This window comes from Aristolochia californica, unplaced genomic scaffold (assembly GCF_029961685.1).
Source record: "Aristolochia californica isolate CCGP_79_NKW_82.1479 unplaced genomic scaffold, dmAriCali1.0.hap1 SCAF_6, whole genome shotgun sequence".
NCBI classification, from domain to species: Eukaryota; Viridiplantae; Streptophyta; class Magnoliopsida; order Piperales; family Aristolochiaceae; genus Aristolochia; species Aristolochia californica.
Window position 1 is genome coordinate 37,730,889 of NW_027182257.1, and position 20,799 is coordinate 37,751,687.

The 20,799-nt window shown below is 38.1% G+C and overlaps 2 protein-coding genes across 4 annotated transcripts; one reads left to right on the forward strand and one right to left on the reverse strand.

Annotated features, from left to right (window-relative positions):
- Nucleotides 1–143: 143 nt before the first annotated feature.
- LOC137935091 (glycosylinositol phosphorylceramide mannosyl transferase 1-like) lies at nt 144–4,469 on the reverse strand. 2 transcript variants are annotated; one of them, XM_068779748.1, is made up of 5 exons: nt 4,120–4,469; nt 2,853–3,249; nt 1,660–1,820; nt 1,033–1,103; nt 144–668 (listed from the first exon to the last, which is right to left on the reverse strand). In XM_068779748.1, exons 1-5 carry the CDS (start codon nt 4,395–4,397, stop codon nt 508–510), a joined length of 1,068 nt encoding a protein of 355 aa, XP_068635849.1. In that variant the 5' UTR covers nt 4,398–4,469; the 3' UTR covers nt 144–507. The 2 variants fall into 2 exon arrangements, with proteins under 2 accessions (XP_068635849.1, XP_068635848.1); XM_068779747.1 differs by having other exon boundaries at nt 1,660–1,823.
- A 12,392-nt stretch (nt 4,470–16,861) lies between these two features.
- On the forward strand, nt 16,862–19,595 carry LOC137935153 (uncharacterized). 2 transcript variants are annotated; one of them, XM_068779825.1, is made up of 5 exons: nt 17,176–17,225; nt 17,319–17,370; nt 17,471–17,562; nt 17,672–18,634; nt 18,714–19,595. In XM_068779825.1, the coding sequence occupies exons 3-5, from the start codon at nt 17,536–17,538 to the stop codon at nt 19,362–19,364; spliced, it is 1,641 nt and encodes a 546-aa protein (XP_068635926.1). In that variant the 5' UTR covers nt 17,176–17,225; nt 17,319–17,370; nt 17,471–17,535; the 3' UTR covers nt 19,365–19,595. The 2 variants fall into 2 exon arrangements, with proteins under 2 accessions (XP_068635925.1, XP_068635926.1); XM_068779824.1 differs by lacking the exon at nt 17,319–17,370 and having other exon boundaries at nt 16,862–17,255.
- Nucleotides 19,596–20,799: the final 1,204 nt, after the last annotated feature.

Below are 20,799 nucleotides of genomic sequence, written 5' to 3' on the forward strand. Positions count from 1 at the left end.
TCACCCTTTCTTGCCCCCTCTATCCCAACAAAGTGAGAAGAGGGGGACCAGAATCTCTCTTCCTTCTTCCTACTCAAGAAGGGGCTAACTTGAATAGAAAGAAGAGGGAGAGATGCAAGTATTTTGTTATGACCTTTTACAATAATATCATAATAATGCTGCATAGCTTTTACAAATAGCTGAATCCATATCTTCGAAATCGCAAAGAAAAAATGAGAAAACATAAGAGGATGTCAGCTCTTTTACACTCATAAACCCAAAGTATACAAGTCACAACAGTGTCAGAACAAATTGTCCTCAGATAAGAGAATGTCAATTAGCACGATTTCCACTTTATTTTTGTGACAATTCAGCACGCTATATCCCAGTAAATCATCTTCTCCTGTGTCAGCGGCTTTCACTACTCCCACTTGAAAGTAAAAAAACCTCAATCATCAGCAGGGACTAAATGGCAGCCAATGCTCAAAGACACATCAACTATCAGAGTTGAATGAACCCCAATCCAGCCTACCAGAACCATTCATGCCGTGCGTCTACAGCTTTCACATTTGTAGATATTAAGGGCACCGAGCCATAAAGGGATATGAAGTCCTTAAGGCATTTATTCCTTCGCTTGCTATGCCCTTTCAAGCTGCTTATGCCGGATTCTCCAATTTCATATATCTTTCCTGCACAAAAGTTAAATATTGCATACAGTGAGCATGTTGTCATGGCTATAGTTTATCAAGTTAGAACGAGGTTCAGCTCCTTAATAAAAACCCATAACATAGAGCAAATTGCAAACAATGCTACCTACAGAAAACGAAGTAATAGAAACCCTGCAATTATCACTAAAACAAGCTAACCATTGATTGGTCTCAGCCCTTGTTCAAAAACAAAAATATGTTTCTGAGAAATACATGGAAAATATTTTCACATCATTTTCAGAAAAAAATACATAGAAATTAACTTCTTATTTCAATACAAATACTCAAAAAAATAGCAGATGCAACTTTCTAAGGATCTCACAACCTCAATCTCCCATTCCTTTACCTTTAACCCAAATAGGAGGAGCACCAGTGGCGTTAGCAACAAGTAGTGACATTGCAATGTCTTCACAGTTTCTGTTCAACAGGAAACCGGAACATAAGAAAAGGTAGGTTTGAATATGACAATGAATAAGTTCTTAAATGCAATACAAAAGTTACTCATTGAAAATTTAGTTTATCTCCGCTCAAACAACTTCACATCTTCTTCTCCCCACCAAATTTTCCTAAGGGCACAGACTGTGTCAGTAATGGGTATTTGGGGGGGGGGGGGGGGGGGGGGGGGGGAATGGGTCATAAAATTAAGTTGGTTGAACATCACACTCTTCATCCATCATGTACAGGTGTTCAAAGTGCTCCTGCGTAACCACCAATTTACTCACCCTTATTCTTCAGCAGAAATAGTTCACTCAGCCGGGATCTCAAACAGCCCATGTTAGATAAACATGAATGTTAAGGAAGTCTGAGCAGGGAATATAGATAGTTTTTGTATAGAACAAATATAAAAGGATTACAGAGATCTAGTATACCTCTCTCTGGTTGCATACAATCATGTATAGATGAAAACCCCTTGTAGGTGACAAATTCAAGTACAAATAAAAAAATATACTAGGATAGCAGAAAACAAACGTACCTTTCTCTGGTTACATAATCATGTATAGATGAAGGCATTTTATAGGTGTACAAGTCCAAGTACTTCCGATGGAAAAATGCTGCTTTTGAGAGAACCATACTGTAAGTGCCCATCCACCAAACTGACCACCATCCTCCATAGCTGTAATATGTGACACCATCCTTCTAAATGAAACAAATAAACCAAGTAAAAATGACGATTTCCAGGCACTAACGACCAATTGCTTCCTCTTTGGAAACCATAGTTCAGTACACCACCTACGCTAGATATTACTAAAGTTGTTTTGGAAAGTATACTCATCCTTCCTACCTTTGCCTTATTCAGCCATTTGTAGTGAAATACATTAAAACTTCTAGAGTCTTTGGGCTATCTATTTGAATGTTTATGTTTTTCCTTCTCATTACCTACTAGTAAAAAGATTTAGAGAACATTTTAATTTTATGAAAAGCTGTAATAACAAAGGATGAATAAACTGACTTTGTTTCCATGGTTCATTTAACTTCAAAGGTCCCAGACCCCAAATATTCTAGTAGTAATTTGTATTAATTAAATGCTAAAAAGGGTTAAAATGAAACACCCCACGTATGTAGACAACAACATTGCATTTGACATTATTTAATGATTATCAAAAGAAAGTGCCAATCCTCTTTGATTTCAAAAAGTGACAAGGCCTGAGCATTGTGTCACACCTCACCCATGTGAATATATACTATGAAGCAGATTTCAGCAAACTGCAAAACTAAGTAAACCATAAGTGATCCTTTGCTTAATTGAGGATTAAAAATATGACAAAAATTCCATGGAAATATACTACAACTCATGCCTTTGATGACACAAACACTACACACCATGCCCTTGGTGAGACAGTGGTGAGACAAACACTACACACCATGCCCTTGGTGAGACAGTGGTGAGACAAACACTACACACCATGCCCTTGGTGAGACAGTGATGAGATAAACACTACACACCATGCCCTTGGCAAGAGACACTATACACCATGCCCTTGGTGAAACTTAAACACAAGACCTCGAACAAGAAACCTTCTCATGTAACCAATGAACAAGATGCCTAAGCCAAATTCTACACTCTTCTGAAGATAAGGTAAGTCCAATTAAAACTTAGTCATCACATCTGACAATAACAAAACATATAAATACCAACATAAGAGTAGGACCACGGAAATAACCTACCTCATCATCTAACCAGTGCATCCGAGGAACAAATCCAACCATTGTGTCAGAAGCACTTTGCCACACAGTGAATGCAAAATCTAAAGTAGGGCAAGGAACAACCACATCATCATCAACTGAGAAGATTGCATCTGTCCTCAGGTCTTCAATTGGTTTGAACCGGTTGTTGAGATTATCTTCCTCATTCAGGTCGAATCTGAAGTTGGGTTTGTGAGCACTTTGAGATTTTGAAAGCACAATCTTCCTAAGATAGGCTTTTAGACTGTCTGATGGGGGATCATTTTCACTCCAAACCACATGGATAGCATCTGTCCCACTACAAGAAGCATAGTGAGCAACAGCTTGTTTGAGAAGGGAATTGCGCTTCCAAGTATTAATAAGCACAGTGTAGCCGCCCCTGTAACAGGAAACACAAAAATCCTCAGACAAGCTTTCTTGTTATTCTAATCCCAGCAACCAATATACTCAGTAAAGATTCACATTCAAATAGCATTTTTCTCATATCACCAGAAACGATTCTCAACATTGTCGAGAACCAGTTTAGATTGTCGTGCCAAATAACATCCACCAACAATAGGAACAAGAAGAAAAGCTAGATCCAGTGCCATATCACATAGCAAGGGATTCAGACAAAAGATTTTTGCTCCTTCAAGGACTAAACGAGCCAGACACTCGAACTGCGACATCTCCATCATTTTTCTATGGAAATAAAAGGAATCCATTCAAGAACAATGGAAATATACATAATTTCAGAATAGAAGTTGTTAACTGAAAAAATAAATTTCCAATAAGTTGATCACGATACCCACTTCAACAAAATAAATAAAACGGAATTAAGATTATTGGACCCATCTCTACAAGAAAGCAGTCATTTCACTTCACCGGGAGCAATTGGTGTAGTGGAGGTGCAAGTTTTAGGAATGATTTTTTACTCAGATTTTAGAAGGTGCTAGCGCTTGCACATGAGGAAGGAATAGTTGTATAAAGATGTTCTTTGTGTGAAAGAAGCAGATGTGCGTCTTTCCCTCTTCAAATTCAAAATGCCTGTTCCCACCGTCCTGCAGGACATCTTCCTGTCTAGTTCCGTCGATGCAGTCAGTGTTTAGATCAGGCAGATTAAAACTAAATTGCATAAGGTTGAAAAGGGTATAGAGAGAAAACAAAAGCAAGTAAATGCAAATCCCAACAGAAAATCTAAGTAGATATTTTAACATTGATTCAGTTAAAAAACAAAAAAAAAAAAAAAACAAGTCAAGAGAAAATTAACCTGGAGGGAGAAAAGACAGAAGAAGGGGAGTGAGGGTTCCATCCCATGAGAGAACCGGCTCTGGCAATAATAAGCATAACAGCGATCACCACACATGCCCCTAGCAATATCCTGACCTTGGCAGCAGCACCGACGAATACCCTAACGCGGCGCAGCAGCGGCGTAGTCCTACTACAGTACACCCCCCTGTTAGCAGCCTTCTCCTTAGCCGGTGAGTACGGTGCGTTGGCGCCGCTTGGCGCTGAAGGGCCATCCCTGATTCCGATCATGGTGGCCATCCCCCACCTCCAATTCCATCAATAGCCGGACAAATCGACCGACTCACATTTCACGGACGCAACACGGAGATATCTGCCGTACTCTCGGTCTTCTTAAAGAATCCGGAACATGGAACAAAAGATGTATGGAATTCCGGTAATATCCTTGGAAAAGCTCCCAATGGCTGCTGTGGTTCGTATTTTACTGTTTTTATTTTTTTTGGTTTTTCTGTACATACTGTATATAGGGCGATAAAGCTGATATCTAGGATAGAACAAAGAGGCCCCATTGAGTTTGGGTTGTCCAATAACAATACAGGAAATCGCCTCTAAGGCTAAGTAGAATGCTTCCAACAAGAAACTTATGCCATTCGGACAAATACACCGTCCTTAAACGCTTAGTCAATATTACCCAAAAGACCAATCTATTAGATAATAGAAAACACATCACTTATCCAAAGATCAGCGATGGACAGAACCACCGCCAACTCTAAAACCCTCAAATATATTTAGATGTCAATGATCTTGCATTGCCAAAGGCATGACCAAATGAGTAAGAGTTCACTTCGTTACACTTTAATAGCAGATTTTATAATTCAAGTACAAAGCAAGATAGACACATTAATTTTAAATACTTATATAATGTAATATGTTGATTTTCAGGACTTCATGGATTAACTCATGGACAAAAGGAGAGACGACATATTGGGAGAAAACCGGAGAAAAAAAGGGTGATGGACTTGTGTCCTAACTCTCCTCCTGAAACTCAATTTATAGATGAATAAAATTATAATATTACAATAATACCCTTAAAATTTAAACTAATCACATTAATACCATATTTATGAGATGACTCTTTATTTCCATCATGCCACCATATGTTGGTTTTTTCCTTGGTATGTGGGTTTGAGCCCATCTTCCACCTCTTTTGGATGTGTGGGTTTTCCTTTATCTTATGGGCTTGAGCCCATCTTTTAATGCACTTGGATGTATGGGTCTTCCTTTGTTGTATGGGCTTGGGCCCATCTTTCAATACTCCCCTTCAAGTTGGGGATCTCTTTGTTCTTTTCCAAGAGACCTAACTAGCATAATAATGGAGTGAGAAAAATCACTCATTGCCGTAAGATAAAGCGCTATACTCCAGTCAAATGGTTATAGTAAAAAATATTCTCCACTTAATTTCAAAGGCCTATTATAGGGCAAAAAGATTTACCCACTTTCTCAAGGTAGCTAAAAAAAACACGTCATGGGTGAATAATAGACTTGACTCATGTTGGATATTGGGTACATTCATATCCTCTATAGATAATGGGTCTATAGGCATTGCTCAGAAGTATAGTAATAAACTCTTCCATCACGGTATTTGAACATCGGGTACCGACTCTCAAATGGTACGAGTTGTCAAATAAGGGGGTAAAGGGTAATAACCGAAAGATAATATTCTAAGGCTACCATGTACTTTCTTCTTAATTAAAATAACCAATACTGACAACAATTAATAATCGAGAAGTCCTTCAATAATTATATCTCAGATAGAGAGATGTAATCGCAGTAGCTGAAATGGGTCTGGGCCTAAATAATAAAAATCCTTAAAAAGGACCCATAAAATAATTTGTTACGAGTCCATCAGAAGGATGTGCACCAAATAATACACTGGATCCGAGTAATAAGCAACCAATAATCTAAGGTAATAATCCAGTCGGAGCCAAGGGACCGAGTCAGACTAAGGCAAGTGACCGAGTCGAGTCGAGTCATGTATCAAATCAATCTAGCTGAGTCACGGGATAAATCGGAATAGAAGTCGGGACCCGCACCAGTATAACAGAGTCAATAAGTAACTTGGCTGAGTCAGTAGACCCGGACCGAGTTGACCTGAGTTAACTCGACTGAACAAAACAATGCTTGGGTTGCTTGTTCGCTGGGTTGACTCGGTTGATTAAATTCTCCCTCACAGAACCCTGGTGATAACAAAGCACCTTTCTTGGCTCCCAGCGAGCAGAAACAGAAACTCGGCAATGAAACCGAACCAATGTCTGCGTCCTCTCGAAGCAGCGCAAAGCTAGTGCTCGGGAAAAACAGCAAACAGAGGAGAATGCCGACGAATCACCTCGATGAATCAGGAACTCCCAGAAATAGAATAAGCGAGAAAAAAACGATATTGCTGTCGTGACGAGCTATCGGAGTAGTTTTTGGCATATTTGGAGATATTGTCTGGCAGCAGCAACGAAGCTATCAGGAAACACGAAAAATCTACTGCTAATGATTCGGACCAGAGAAGCGGTACAATCTGAAATGAATTGGGAATCCATCCTGAAATAGCAGCGATGAGATAATATCAATGTCCCAATCCAAAGTTTGATAATTCGGAATGATTGGAGCCAAAAACTGTCAACCAGGCTGGATCAAACAGAGCATAATTCAAGCTTGCAATCAGAGCTTTAATCCGGACAGAGAGTCGTTGTCGTAGAGGGAGGATATGCAATCCTTCCGAGTTGGTTTCAGGCTTTGGATGGAAACCAAAAACATTACCAGCTGGCTCCCCAAGCCTTACTAGTGATTACCAAAGAGATTTGAGAGACTACCAGGTAATAGCTGAGAGATTACCAGTAACGTTTCAAAATTCAATCAGGGAAGTAGACGAAAATATTCTGCTGCTAAACGAGATATGGTCTAGATGGATAGTAGCTCCACAGGTCATTCACCAAATTTCAAAATATAAGCACGATAAACATGGATCGGTATTTCAAGTATAAGAGACATTTAAAGCATCTGTACCAAGCTCTACCAAGATCTTCTATCTAGAATAAAAGGTTCTAAATCAACCTATGAATTGAAAGATAAAAATACAAAAGATGAAAAACTTATACCCTAGAAATTGATGGAGAGACAACCTCTCCTTTATAATTTCTAACTGTCCAACTTTGAAGCATGAATGAAGATATATTTGGAGCTTGATGTAAAGTGATGCTAAGAGAAATTTGAGAGAAGTAGGATTTAGGAAGGTTTCTAAGTTTTTTTACTCTTAAAATGATTTTGAAGTAGATTTCATGTAAAGATTACTTTGAATGTGGCAGGTTTGAAAATAAATGCTCAATAATTTTACTAAGGCAGGTTTGGTAAGGAATTTATAACTTTCCCAAACTAAACTAGTCGTTATTGGTAGTCCGTAAAAAAACTAATAATTTATTTAGGAATTAAACGCTCTAATTCAAAACTAGAGAGAGAAATAATAATAATCGCGGAAGAAGAAAAAACAAACACGAAAAATTCAACAAGATTTATACAGGTTTGCCTCATGGTGAGACTACGTTATGTCTTCCGCCGCTGCAATAATCCACTATGAAGATGAAATATTTTACAAGAGAAATCGCACACACTCATAGGTGTTTTTTTTTAAACCTCTCTCGGCCGCAACTGATGATCCTGCTCTAGGTTATAAAACCCTAACGACGACGCTCCCAAATATAAAGAGAAAATTAGGGCAACCAAATTATAAGTGTGAAATCCCCTAATTACCTTTAATGAAATAGTAGTCCATATATCGTGGAAGCTCCCCGCTCCCCTTCCAACCCCCATGACGACCTTACCGCAAAGGTCGACCCATGTACCGACTCAACGTAAAGTGTTGATTAGGCTCCACAACATAACAAACTCAATAATTGATCAATTGTGTGTAATGATAATATGTTTATCAATTTTTAGGCTTATTAATCGATTAGTTGATCGATGAATGCATGTTTGATAGATTAAAAAGTTTAAGTTGATCGATTAATCCACCCTGACTAATCGATCATGCATTGATCTTTTGGCTATGCAAAGTTAAATATGATTGATCATGTTTTGGTCTCTCATTGGTGTACTTCTGTATGACCAATCAATATTATAGGTATGATTTATCATGCTTTATATTTTTTTAATGCCTAGACAAAGATGATCGATCAATACTATAGGTATGATCAATCATGCTTTATAATTTTTTAATACTTGGACAAGGATGATCGATTAATCCAGTGAGAAAAATCAATCATGCTTTATAGCTCATTTTGACCAAGTTTTGTCTGATCGATCAATCACCTTGATTGATTATCATACTTTATATTTATAGCCAAGTTTCACTCTGGATGATCGATCATGTCAAAGCCAGTTTTCTAATCTAGGTTTCGAAGTAAAATAAAAATTTAGCCTTTAAAGTAAGATAAAAATTATCCTTTAAAGTGATTCTATAGATTTCAGACTTCTTTAATTCGGCCGAATTGAGTACTCTTTCTTCTTTGGCTAGCATGACCATTGACTCTACAAAACTTATATTGAGAATTGGTTGAGAAAATAGATTTACATATATTTTTTATATATAATTATTCATATAAAGTCTCATTCTCGATGGCATAAAATGGCTCGAAAGTTGAAGCTCTCTACTGCTACTCAAACATCTCTTACAGTCTGACTTTTGCTTCTTCAAATATCGATTACTCTTTGTAGAAAACTCTGATTTCCAAAATTTGTTTTGCATTGGAAAGTAGACTCGAAGATCTTACCTTAAATATATAATTTTAAATATGAAAAACTTAATATGGAGGTAAGAATTCCAAGAAAACAACAGGTGTTAAGACTAGAAAGAGAAAAAAAAGATAGAATATGAACCTAAACAACTAGAGATGATACATCAGAAAAGGATCACATTATCTTAGTGGGTTGACCAAGTCAACTAACAAAACTTGCTTTGATACCATGTTGAGAAAAACTTCGCTAACTTAATGTATTCTGAGTGCATGAGGCCCAATGTATAATAGAAGAAAGTAGTATAGTCCAATTACAATTAAACTACATTTGTCCCAATTACACCCAAAGTCTAACACTTAAAGATAAGTTATAGCATAATTACACAACTCAACATAAATAGAAGACTAACATAACTATTGATTTTCAGGACTTCCTGGATTTATCTCATGGAGAAAAAAGAAAGAGAGACCCATTGGGAGAAAACTAGAGGAAGAAGAGGGTATGGACTTTATGTCCCAACCCTCCCCCTAAAGCTCTATTTATAGATTAATGAAACTACTATATTATAATAATACCCCTGAATTTAGGGTTTAGGGTTTAGGGTTTTAACCTTGAAACTTTAACCTAATTGCATCTATGTCATCTCTATGAGATGACTCTTTAGTTACCATCTGCCATAATTGTATGTGGGCCTATGGGCCTTAAGCATGTCTTCTATATCTCTTGGATGTATGGGCCTTCCTTGGTCTTATGGGCTTGAACCCATCTTCCAACACACTTGGATATGAGGGTCTTCCTTGGTTGTGTGGGCTTGGGCCCTATCTTCCAACACTCCCCCTCAAGCAAGGAGTGAGAGAACAGCATGAACTCTCATTTTGCTACAAATGATGTATAAAATCTTTGTTGTATAAAATGGCAGTCCTTCCATCTACCAACACTCCCCATCACACTGGTGCTCTCTTCCATGAGGCCCAACTAGCCAATTTAGGGGGTATAACATAGATGTAATAATAGGTGTCCCAACCATCGATATTTGATATTTTAGATGAATTCCAACCATTGACATTTGATATTTTCGACGAGGGTATTAAGTTCTTCCGCCATGGAATCCTAACCATTGACATTTGATATTTTTGACGGGGGTATTAAGTTCCTCCGTCATGCAATCCCAACCATTGACATTTTATAGTTTTTGATAGGACATTAAGTTCCTCCATCATGAAATCGCAACCGTTGACATTTTGATATTTTTGACAGGGACAAATAAATGATGGTATGAGGCCACCTCTTCTACAATAATAATGTCTCATCCAAAGACACAATAGCAGCAATTGAAATGGGCTTGGGCCCATATAATATGAACCAAAAATCCTTGTAAAATTGACCCTTGAAATAATCTAATGCAAATATTTGTTCCAAATAATATGTTGACCAAGGAATTATTTGTCAATTCTTCAAAATAATAATCCAACCAGAGAAAATTTTTACCGAGTCGCGCCAAAATATGTATAAAACTTGGGTACAAATACCAAGGTAGAAAATAAGTGGGTCGAGTCAGATTGACCCGGACTGAGTTGACTCGGTCTGAGTTGGTCAAGGTTGACTCGATAAAAGAAGAACAAGAGATCCTCGGGTCTGCAAAACTGTCGCTGGGTGAACTCAGCCTGATTCGAGTTGACTTGACTCAAGCGTTGATTAAATCAAGTTCCTAACTTAGGAAACTTTAATAAAGGAACAATACCTCCTTCTACCTCGATGCCGAAGGACTCTCGGCGGAAACAGAGCTCAGAAGGCAACTTTCCAAATAGAGCAAATATAAATCTCGGAGAAGCAGCTAACAGAAGAAAACTTTCCTCAAATTAATTGAGAAGCAAAAATGGCAGGAACGCTCGGTGACTTCCTCGTCGTGAGAAGTTGTCATCTTCGGTGCCGAACAAAGCGTTGGTGTTGTTGTCGAAGCAATGTCCAAATATGGCAGTGCAGAGGAAGGAAACTTTTCGAGAGTGTACCAAGGATATCCAACAGCTTAATCAAAATAATTTCAGCAAGATTGAAGACGATGCCAACGCAGAACTGATCTCAGATGATCTTCTGAAAAAAACTTCCGTTAGAGATGGCTGACAACAAATCAGTAGAGGAACTTTCTGAACAACAACACAATCTCGAATTATTTTCCAAACGAGATTTTTGGACGAATAACACGAACTGGATGATAGTAGGGCAATCGTGAAAGAGACTTGCCAGTGTGAGAACCCCACGCCACCTCTCGCGACGATCAACGTTTTTCGATGATCGGGAATGCCGAGGTAATTCATGAAACACCCTTGAAAGATAAAGACAAAATGAAGACTAAAGTTTAGGACTTACTGAGATATGTCAAAACTTTGTCTATGTAAAATATTGTCCAACTCCAATTTGAGGTACAATGCAAACTTATAGTTTTAGGAAATACTTTGCATTCATACATGTTTTAAAACCATCATATATACACTTCAAACATATTAGAAGCACTTAGGATCATTCATTCCCATTCTTTCAAAATCAAATTAGTTGAATTGGCACTGGAATGATCGATCAATATCTGCCAATGATCGATCATTCAAAAGTTCTCATGCCACGATTATAAAGCATGATCGATCAACCTAAGTCGATTGATTGATCATCCAGAACATGGCTAAACCGTGCCATAAAGCTTGATCAATCATCCCATTTGGACTTATTGATCAATATTGTCCAAGCAAGTGAATTTTAGGCTAGCTGATTGATCAAGCCACATGACTGATTGATCATACAAAACTTTCCCAATTAGGGACATAAAGCATGGATGATCATACTTACAATGCACTGTTAGAGGGAATTCTGATTGATAGATCATACCTTGGCTTTGATCGATCAATTTAAAATGTCAAACCCAATGGGAATATATTGATTGGTCATACCATTGATCAATAAAACACATTTTGACAGAAAAATAATCGTCACACTCGATTGATTGATCAGTCACTTTACAATCATCGATCAATGTAAACACTGACTTTTTCAAACGGGCAAAAAATGGCTAGTTTGTCTTGGGGAACTTATAAATACACGACCAAACCTCCAATTGAGAAGTTAATGAGTATTTATTGGCATATTATTAAGCTTTTATTATCAAATCCTTGAAAATCTTCTCAAAGTGCTTTTGTGAGAAAGAGTGAGCCTACTCTCTTGAAAATTCCACACTCTCTTCTCAAAATCTCTCCTTTGCATCTATATTAGACAATCAACTACATTTACATTGTGCTACAAAACTTGAGGCTTGGATTTCTCAAGGAGAAGATATTTTCCTAGTGAAAATGGGTGTAAGTTGTTTTACGCTTTCTTTGTAATTTTCTTTTATGAGTTGTTCATCTAGAATCTATTGTAATCTAGATAGAAAGGGCCTAACTAGAGCTAAAATCTAGCAAATCTCTTAAGAGATTGATTGTAATAGTATGTATTTGAGCTACATTTGGCTTAAAGAGAATCAAAATCTTTTTGATGAAAATTCCAACTATTAGAACTAAAATGGAAGAATTTCCTAAGCGTGAGTTTTTAGGCGGTGAATACCAGAATGGGAACATCGATAACAAAAAATCTTGTGTTATCTTTGTGGTGTGTGAATGTTTTACATTTCAATTGCATGCTTCCAATTTTCCAATGTGCATAACATTGTTGGTCACACTTTCTCCCATGTTATTAATTAACCAATTAATGACTAAATATCATCTTCCAACCACCTTTTATAATTTCTAAGATCCTCATCAAGTGGTGGAGGCGATGTGACAAGGTGATCGACAAGATCTTTTATAATAAGAAACCTTTTGACTGATTGACCCAAGAAAAGCAATTTGGAACCCCTTTGAGGGGAATTGTGGATATTTTAATAAAGTTGGTTTTTCAGAAATCTAAAGAAGGAAAGTGAGTATTTCCAGCCATAATTGGACTATTAATGCCTTAATCAATGATCTCTTCAGAAAGAATTTTAAGAGATCAAATTTGGAAAGTCCCATAAAGAAAAGTTTCACTTGCTATGTTTAAGCATTGGGATTTTATAAAAGGAATATGATGATAAAAATTCCTTCTTTTTTTATTTTTTTCTTTCCCCATAAAAAGAAAATGAATCTTCAAGGAGTCCATGAAGTCAGCACTTTTAGTTTTAGTAGTTTTCTTACAAGAGTATAAGGAACTCAAAAACTAAACACCTTAAATGAAGAAGGAATTTAATAAAGGAACCTTTTTAGAAACATAAAACACGAATTTAGTGACCTCTTTAGGGCAAAAAATAAAAGATTTAAATTGAGAAAAATTGGCTGAAACAAAGAAGAAAACAAGAGAGGGGTTTCCAAAGCTTAAAATCATGCTCCATCCATGAAGAGGAGTAAAAACGAATTCTTGGAAGAGGAATTAAAAAAAAAAGAATTTACTAATCATTCAAAATAAAAAACTCACATACATCAAATACATATGGAGGAAGTACTTTATCTTTAAAAGGAGATCATCAACCATGTTTAATAAGCCATGTTTTTTCCTTCAACGAGTTCATCCTTCATCAAGTAAATAATTTTTTAGCAGCCTTCAAGCAAGGTCCTAGATCAGTGCTCTGATACCATGTTGATTTGTATGACCTTTTCACATAATTGGACTAAGAGAAGAGAGAAGAGGGAAGAAGAGAGGAGAGAGAGAGAGAGAGAGAGAGAGAGAGAGAGAAGAAACCAAAGGAGAGAAAGAAGAGGAAAAAAGAGAGAGGTATAAGGATGCCAAGAGGAAGATGCTTGAATGCTCAACCCTATGCATTGATGTTGTATTTATAATTATAGGAAGGTGTTTATAATGACTACAATGCCCTTAGGGCTACATCCTTCAAAAGTAAAAAGACATAGTGTACATATACAAGTTTGTATTATTACAATTTTATGCCATCTCTATGGAAGTTATTCTTATTTACCTTTCATGCCACCTTGTGTCTTATTTACAATCCATTCCACTCTTCCACATGTGTGGCTTCTTTTAACAAGATAATAGTATATTTTTATGAAAAACCTGCCATAAGAGAGAAAAGTGGTGACTAACGAGCTACCTTGATCATTTTGGATAACCAACTGCGACACAAGTGATCAACTCAGACTACAATGATATGTTTAAGAACTAATAGTTGTTGACATCAATTGAAAATATCAAAGCATTAAGTAGTACAATTTTTTCATTGATGACGTTATTATTTCAAGGCTAGAGTGCTTGGAGAGTTCAACTTACCATGTGGTTGCAAAATTTTTGGTTTCTTAAACAATATGCTTCATCAGGACACACTTCCATTACTACAAGCATTATTACATGGGCTGGAATTAGCCTTCTTACACCCATCTTGGAGTTGCTATAGCTAATTTATATTGGTAAAGATACCAAATTGCCTTCATCTCCATCTTAGTTTACTTGTTGGTAATCACTATTCACCATTTTTCTGTCAATTTTATGTCTTTTAGATTAGATAACCAAACTTTATTAAAGTTGTTATGTCATATCCTAGGGAACAATGATTGTCATTCTTTCAGAGTCCTAATAATTCTTGAAGCTACCTTCATGTGGTGGAAATTCATGCCTTTCTGCAACTGAAGGCCAATAGTTGGTCTTCTTCTTTGGGTTATATAAGTTGTAAGTTGGGTTGTCAGTTTTGGAATTGCTACACTTGTGCTTAGTAGTTGGAGGAAATGAAAGTAAAGGGATCTAAACACACCCATAGGTAGCCATAGTGGAGGGAAATGCAAGTAAGATGGGACCTTGTGCACAATAATCAACTAAAATTTTGTTGTTTATTGTTATTTTTTAGTACAAATGTGCATCTCTATCAAAGGTTAAATGCATTTTTTCTTCTTAATGTACTCTAACATTATGAAGAAAAAAAACTCAACAAAGTATAAAGGTCATTTCCAAGAAAATGTCAAATGTATTCTAGAATGTCAATACTATAAAATCTATTGGATTAGATTTTTCATTTTAGTTTTGTCTTCAAGATTTCTCTTCAAATTTTTATTCTATTTATGTGGGTGATCTTTCCGATCAATTCCTTGGCAAAAAAAAGAAAGAGAATATTTGGAGGAATAAACGTACTTATTGAAATAACATGGTTGTGGGATTTAGGGTTTAGTGCCTGGTTTGACAAAGTTTATCTTAGGTGATTTCAATTTAAGTCATTGTACAAGAATCAAACTGAAGAAAAGCTTCATTGCCTTTGTGAGTTGAAGGCCACCTCATAGATTTGGACAACCTTCTCCGTTACCATGTTGAAATTTTAGGAGAGGAAATAATTTATTGATTGTGAGTCATCTGAATACTATGGTTCTCTATTTATAATAGAAGAAACACCTAAAATCAGATTATAATTAAACTATCCATCTCATTTACGCCCAAAGTAGAGCTCCTAAAGATATTAAAACAATTACACAATTTTAACATAAATAGAAGACTAATTAAATTAGAAAACTTCCTTATGTGAAACTCTTGTGTGAAAGATTCCCCCACATTAATTCATCATTTGTGAGATTTTTCTCACCATAAGAATCATGTAAGACTCCACCATATTTTCTCTTCAACAATCCTTACATGAATCTAAACTTGTGGAACATGATTATCTATTAAAAAATCTCTTTCTAGGTCTAGGTAAGATAACCTAGTTCGTTGTATTCTTAAATGGGGCTAGATAAGTTGGTTATCATGGTCAATTGAGTGGATTAAGTCTCGATGTGAGTAACATTGTAATCGACTTTAGAGATAAATTTCATGTGCCATTTGATAAGACAAACTTAATGAATGTGTTAACCTCGATGTGAAATATCCTTGTGTCTTATGCCCCCAGTGTAGTTAAAACCAAAATATTTGAGAATAATGCTAACACCTTCATAGTGTACTAGGAAGACATTATTTCTCAGGCAGCAAATATGGTAGGTCCAAGATGACTATTACCTGAAGGGCCAACAACAAGTACTTTCGATAAGTTCACCATCTTAAGCATGATGATCATCCAATATTCGCTCGATGTAGGGGCATTATTGATATTTTTTTCTTTACAAGCAACTTCAAGATTTTGAGGAAGAGATCTTGCACAATGACTTCAAGAAGACAATTTGGTGGCAAATAAATTATCAAATAAATTATCGGTCTTGTCCTTTGGCCTTTCGGTTCTAAACAGAGCCAAAACCTAGTTTAACCACTTAGGCCTGGTATTTTAGTTTTTTTTTTTGGGTTTTTTCTTTTCGCAGGAAAAAACTGGCAAGTACAATTTGTATTTATAAAGGAATTGGCCGACCAAAGAAGCAAGTGTCAGGGCCATGGTCGAGATTTGAACTATTAGTCTATTATTCATCCCGTGGTCCCAACCATGCAAAGCTTAGGTGGCATGCACATGCTACTCTAATAAAATACCAAAAAATAATCCTAACAAATTTGTACGGGAAAAAGCCCTAGAGAATCAAATCTATCGAACGCCTAGATTCTTCTGAAACCTTGCTCTGGTAATGAAGCGCCAGGATTTAATAATAAAATCAGTGGGGCCAAAGGTGGACCAAGAAGCACGTGCAGGTCGGAAGGCTTCCACGTATCAATTGTAATAAAAACTGGTACTTGCGGAATTTTCGGGTCTCATCTTATGATTTGAAATTAGCTGACGACACTTGTCAGTTATATTTCTTTCAGTTAAGAGAAGGCGAAGGCTTCCCGGTTCCCAGCCTGACTGATTAAAATTTCAAATTTTCAGGATAGGATGCAGCGCCACCCCAAACGAGGGTCCGTCCATCCTTGCGACAAAATAGAACAGGAATAATCAGACATGCACGTGATGACGTGAGAGAGAGAGGATCACGGTTTTAAGAGGCCCCCGCCCCACGAGGTGCCTTCACGGGTCTGCGAGCCACCAGAAGCAAAATACAGCGGGAGCGTGTGGTGATATCGTCATCGCCTGTATTATGTTCGGATTTCAATTCCCAATGAGGAGGTAAAGAGATGAACTCCCTACCATTTGGTCGTCTCTCCCTCTCTTCTCTTCTCAGAGTGAGTGGGAAGTCTTTTTCGTCGGTCTTATGATCTTCGCCTGATCTGTATTTTCCTGCTTTACATAAATGGGTAGAGAGTGGTACTGGAGCAGCAGCGGCAGCGGCGGCGGCGGCGTTGGCGGAGGATCAATGAGGAGAAGCAGTGGTGAGAAAGAAAGTCAGCTTGGATGCATGAGCACTGTTCTTCACTTCTTCGATTTCCATCAATTTCAGTGCGCTTCAACCCACCAGCATGAGCAGCAACCACATCAGCCACTACAGCAGAAGAGAGATCCCTGCAAAGATGGTTCTCTCTTAGACCACACGCCGCCAGTAGGTAACTAGCTATAACATTCTCAGATCGATTGCTTATTGTGTATGCAATTTTGGTCTCATTCAGGTTGAATCATGTGGATGAGGAGAAGAATGCGGATACACGCAATGCTGATTTGGTTCGATTTCGGAATTAGTTGATCTTGTTTAAGCTGCAGTGCTCCTGCTTTCAAATGTTTCTTGAATTTTCTACTATATATGAATACTTTGGTTGCATAGGTGTGGATGCACCAAGAAATAGCTTGGAGTTGTCGGAGGGTCCATCATCATCATCCTCGTCGGCAATGAAAAAAGAGGAAGACGATATTCCTGTATGTTACAGAGCAAGCATTAATTTCGTTTCTTTTTATTTGGTTATTTCTTTCGTTTGCTCGGACGACCAAACGAATTAATTTTCATTTTCTTCCTTAATGTTTGCAGTTCAGTGTTCAACTTCTACCACGGCAATCGTCGTCTTCATCCGAAAGAGAAGCAAAAGATATTCAAAGTTCCCCTTTCTCAGATGACGTCAATTCACAGGGGTCGAAAACTCCTAATCTCGTCGCCCGATTGATGGGTCTGGATCTGCTACCGGATGAGACGTCTTCGGCCACCTCTTCTCCTATTTATCGTAGATCTTCAAGGAAACATGGTCAATCTCATCAGTCCTTCAAGCACAGAGAGAACATCTTTACTTGCAGCAAGTATGAAAGCGGAAGTCGCTCTCTTCCCGACACCCCAAGAATATCGTCGGCAAGAAGGTCCGATGTAGATCCAAGGCTTTCCCTTCAACTCAACAAGGAAAACATGGATGTGTCTGAATTCAACTACAGGGGAGTATCCAGAGAAGCTCCCTCGTCCTCTTCTCCGTTTTCCTCGAGAAGATCAGGAAGAAGGAGAGACGTCAAACTCAAGCCCTACGAAGAAAGCAACAGTCCCAGCAAGTACGCCAGGGAGATCGTGAAACAAGTGAAGGAAAGTGTTAGCAGAAGGGTTGGAGCTGATATAACAAATGTTGCTGCAGGGAGCGGTCGCCAAGACAAAGAGGAGAACTTTCCCACCATCAGGAAGTGCAGAGGAAACGTGAAACCGTCAGAAACATCTAACCAAGGCAAGCACGGTATTCCCTCTCGCTCTCCTCGACTCAGAGTTTCGAAGCAAAAGACTGGGTCTATCATACCAGTAAATCACATCCATACGGCCTCTGGATCTCTCAAACCCCAAACACCACAACAGCCAAAATCATTCAATGATACCAGCAAGCCACAGACATTTCCACCACTACCAAAACCAACGACCAAATGCAAGAAAGCCAGTTGTGAAAGATTTACTAGAAAACCCAAGAAGTCTCCACCGTCGAAGACGATTGAAAGCTTACGAGCAGAGGTTCTTCCGAAGAACAAGGTTAGTCTTCCAGTGGAAAACTTTGCCTCTGCAAGTACCGTCAATAACTTGTAACTTCCGTTATTTGCTGTCTCATCAGGTACAAGGAGCTGTTCTATCTAATCAGGAATTACCTTCCTCGGGTTCGGGCAGGGCCCCGCCGTACAAACAACCGGAGCCGCTCGATGTCCGAGACGACAACACCATGGAGGCAGAATTCCGGTACGTAAGGCTCATCCTCGAAAGTACGGGTATCGAGACTCGTAAGCCCGTTTCTATTTCCGTCACAAAGTGGAAATCTCCTTCGCAGCCTCTAGACCCCTCGCTCTTCCATGATCTCGAGTATCACGAGAATCGGTACACCCCAACCAAGGGCCCAATCCGTCTTAAATCCTACCGCAAGCTACTCTTTCGCCTCGCGGATGAGATCTTGTCCCAGCTCCTTAAGCCACATCTCCGCATCAAGCCGTGGCTTCGATCTAACGTGGCCGCAGTCGCAGTAGCGGGTCTCACTGGGGCCAACTTACTTGAAATGCTATGGGCTCGGATGAATAACTTCCCTGGAGCCAACTGCAAGACGCTTCAGGACATCGACGCCCTGGTAGGGCAGGACATGCCGGAGATGGCCTTGTGCGGCGGCACGTCGGAGGTGGAGTGGGAGCTGGTGGTGTTCGAAATCGAAAGAGAGATCGTGGAGTCCCTTGTGGAGGAAGCCGCCGTCGGGCTGCGTAGGGAAACGGCACAACGATGAGGATAGATTCCGGCAGAAATCCTTGTTGCCCAGTTCAAGAACCAAGAGTTGTTTCAATTTTCAAGGCTCTGACTGCCGAGGATTCTTTTTGCACCTTTTTTTTTTTTGTAATTAATTTGTAAATGCCAGCTACAAGTTTGAATACTTGGTAAAATTCAGTCAGGGATTTGGCTTTCTTCCTTGAGAATTTCACCAAAACGCAGAGGAAATAAAATGGAGGCTGTTGTCGTATCCCGAGAATAGAATCGTCAGAGAGTGCGTACTGTGGTAGATGTCACAATATGCTTGGCCCACCTTTCAGCGTCTTTGGAAGGAGGCAGAGATGGCGACGGTTACTGACGCGCCTGACCTTAGCCTTCTTGTTTCCTGCGACTGTTCAGTTATCTGTATAGTTTTTGTCTATTATACTAATCATGAAAAATATACGAACCTAAATACCTACTAAATATAATAAGTTAATTCAGGCGAATTTCAAGTTTTGTGTAAAACACCTTCACATGAATATGAATAATTCTTCAAAATCATCAATTTTCCTCTCACAAAAGGAAATATCAACTCTTGTTGGCTCAAAAATAATTTTGGAAGCAAAAGTAGATAAATACCTTCCCCATTGTTGTCTTGTGCGAAAGTATTCCTTCCAATTTGATATTTTATCATAATTGTCGCTCTCCTTCATTGGAGTCTTCTTTTTGGCGATGACCTTGGTCCTTACCATTGTTGCTTGGTTCGGTTTTGAGAGAAAAAAGTGTGAAAATAAAGTTTTAGCCTCAAATTTGATGAGAGATTTCTCAAAAAGGCAAAAAAGAGTAGAGTAACTGGAGCTCTAGATATTCATTGAAAAGGGTTATGAAATGAAGAGATAGGTTAAAAAAAATCGATTTTGGCTCTTTATCTTCTCTATTTGCTCCATGAATGATCAATCAACCGCTTAAGTTGATCAATCAAAACCAATAGGCATTGATCAATCAATGACCTGTGCATAGTAAAAAAAAATGTAATCTTTTGATTTCCATTTCACTCTTTTGGCACTACAATGATGAGATGTATTCATTAAGCTCAAAATTTTGAACCTAAATGAATCAAGGTGAGTGGAAACGATCAAATCCTATTGGCATTGTACAAATATCCATTAATTGATTTTTGACGACCTTGGTTTGAACCACCTTTCTAACAAAATTATGTCCAATTTTATGTGTTTTGATTGAGAGTGGTGAACCGGTTCTTACTTTAGACTTATGGCCCTCATGTTGTCACAATTGACTAAAATTTCTCTTCGTTTTAAGCTATAGTCATCTAGTTATTGTTTCATCCAAAGAAGTTGAGCACACCAACTTCCACATGCTATGCATTCAAATTTGGTAGTGGATAGTGCAACTGGATGTTGTTTCTTATAAAACCAAGAGAAATGAATATTTCCAAGTAATTGGCAACTACC

What these genes read in the sequence shown, in the direction of transcription:
- LOC137935153 (XM_068779824.1), top strand. Translation starts at nt 17,006, where the DNA reads ATGGGTAGAGAGTGGTACTGGAGCAGCAGCGGCAGCGGCGGCGGCGGC. An exon ending in AGACCACACGCCGCCAGTAG is followed by an intron (nt 17,256 to 17,470) that starts GTAACTAGCTAT and finishes TTGGTTGCATAG; the next exon opens with GTGTGGATGCACCAAGAAAT. An exon ending in AGGTTCTTCCGAAGAACAAG is followed by an intron (nt 18,635 to 18,713) that starts GTTAGTCTTCCA and finishes CTGTCTCATCAG; the next exon opens with GTACAAGGAGCTGTTCTATC.
- LOC137935091 (XM_068779747.1), bottom strand. Translation starts at nt 4,397, where the DNA reads ATGGCCACCATGATCGGAATCAGGGATGGCCCTTCAGCGCCAAGCGGC. An exon ending in TCTGTCTTTTCTCCCTCCAG is followed by an intron (nt 3,250 to 4,119) that starts GTTAATTTTCTC and finishes TTCCTGTTACAG; the next exon opens with GGGCGGCTACACTGTGCTTA. An exon ending in TCCTCCTATTTGGGTTAAAG is followed by an intron (nt 669 to 1,032) that starts GTAAAGGAATGG and finishes ACTTTTGTGCAG; the next exon opens with GAAAGATATATGAAATTGGA.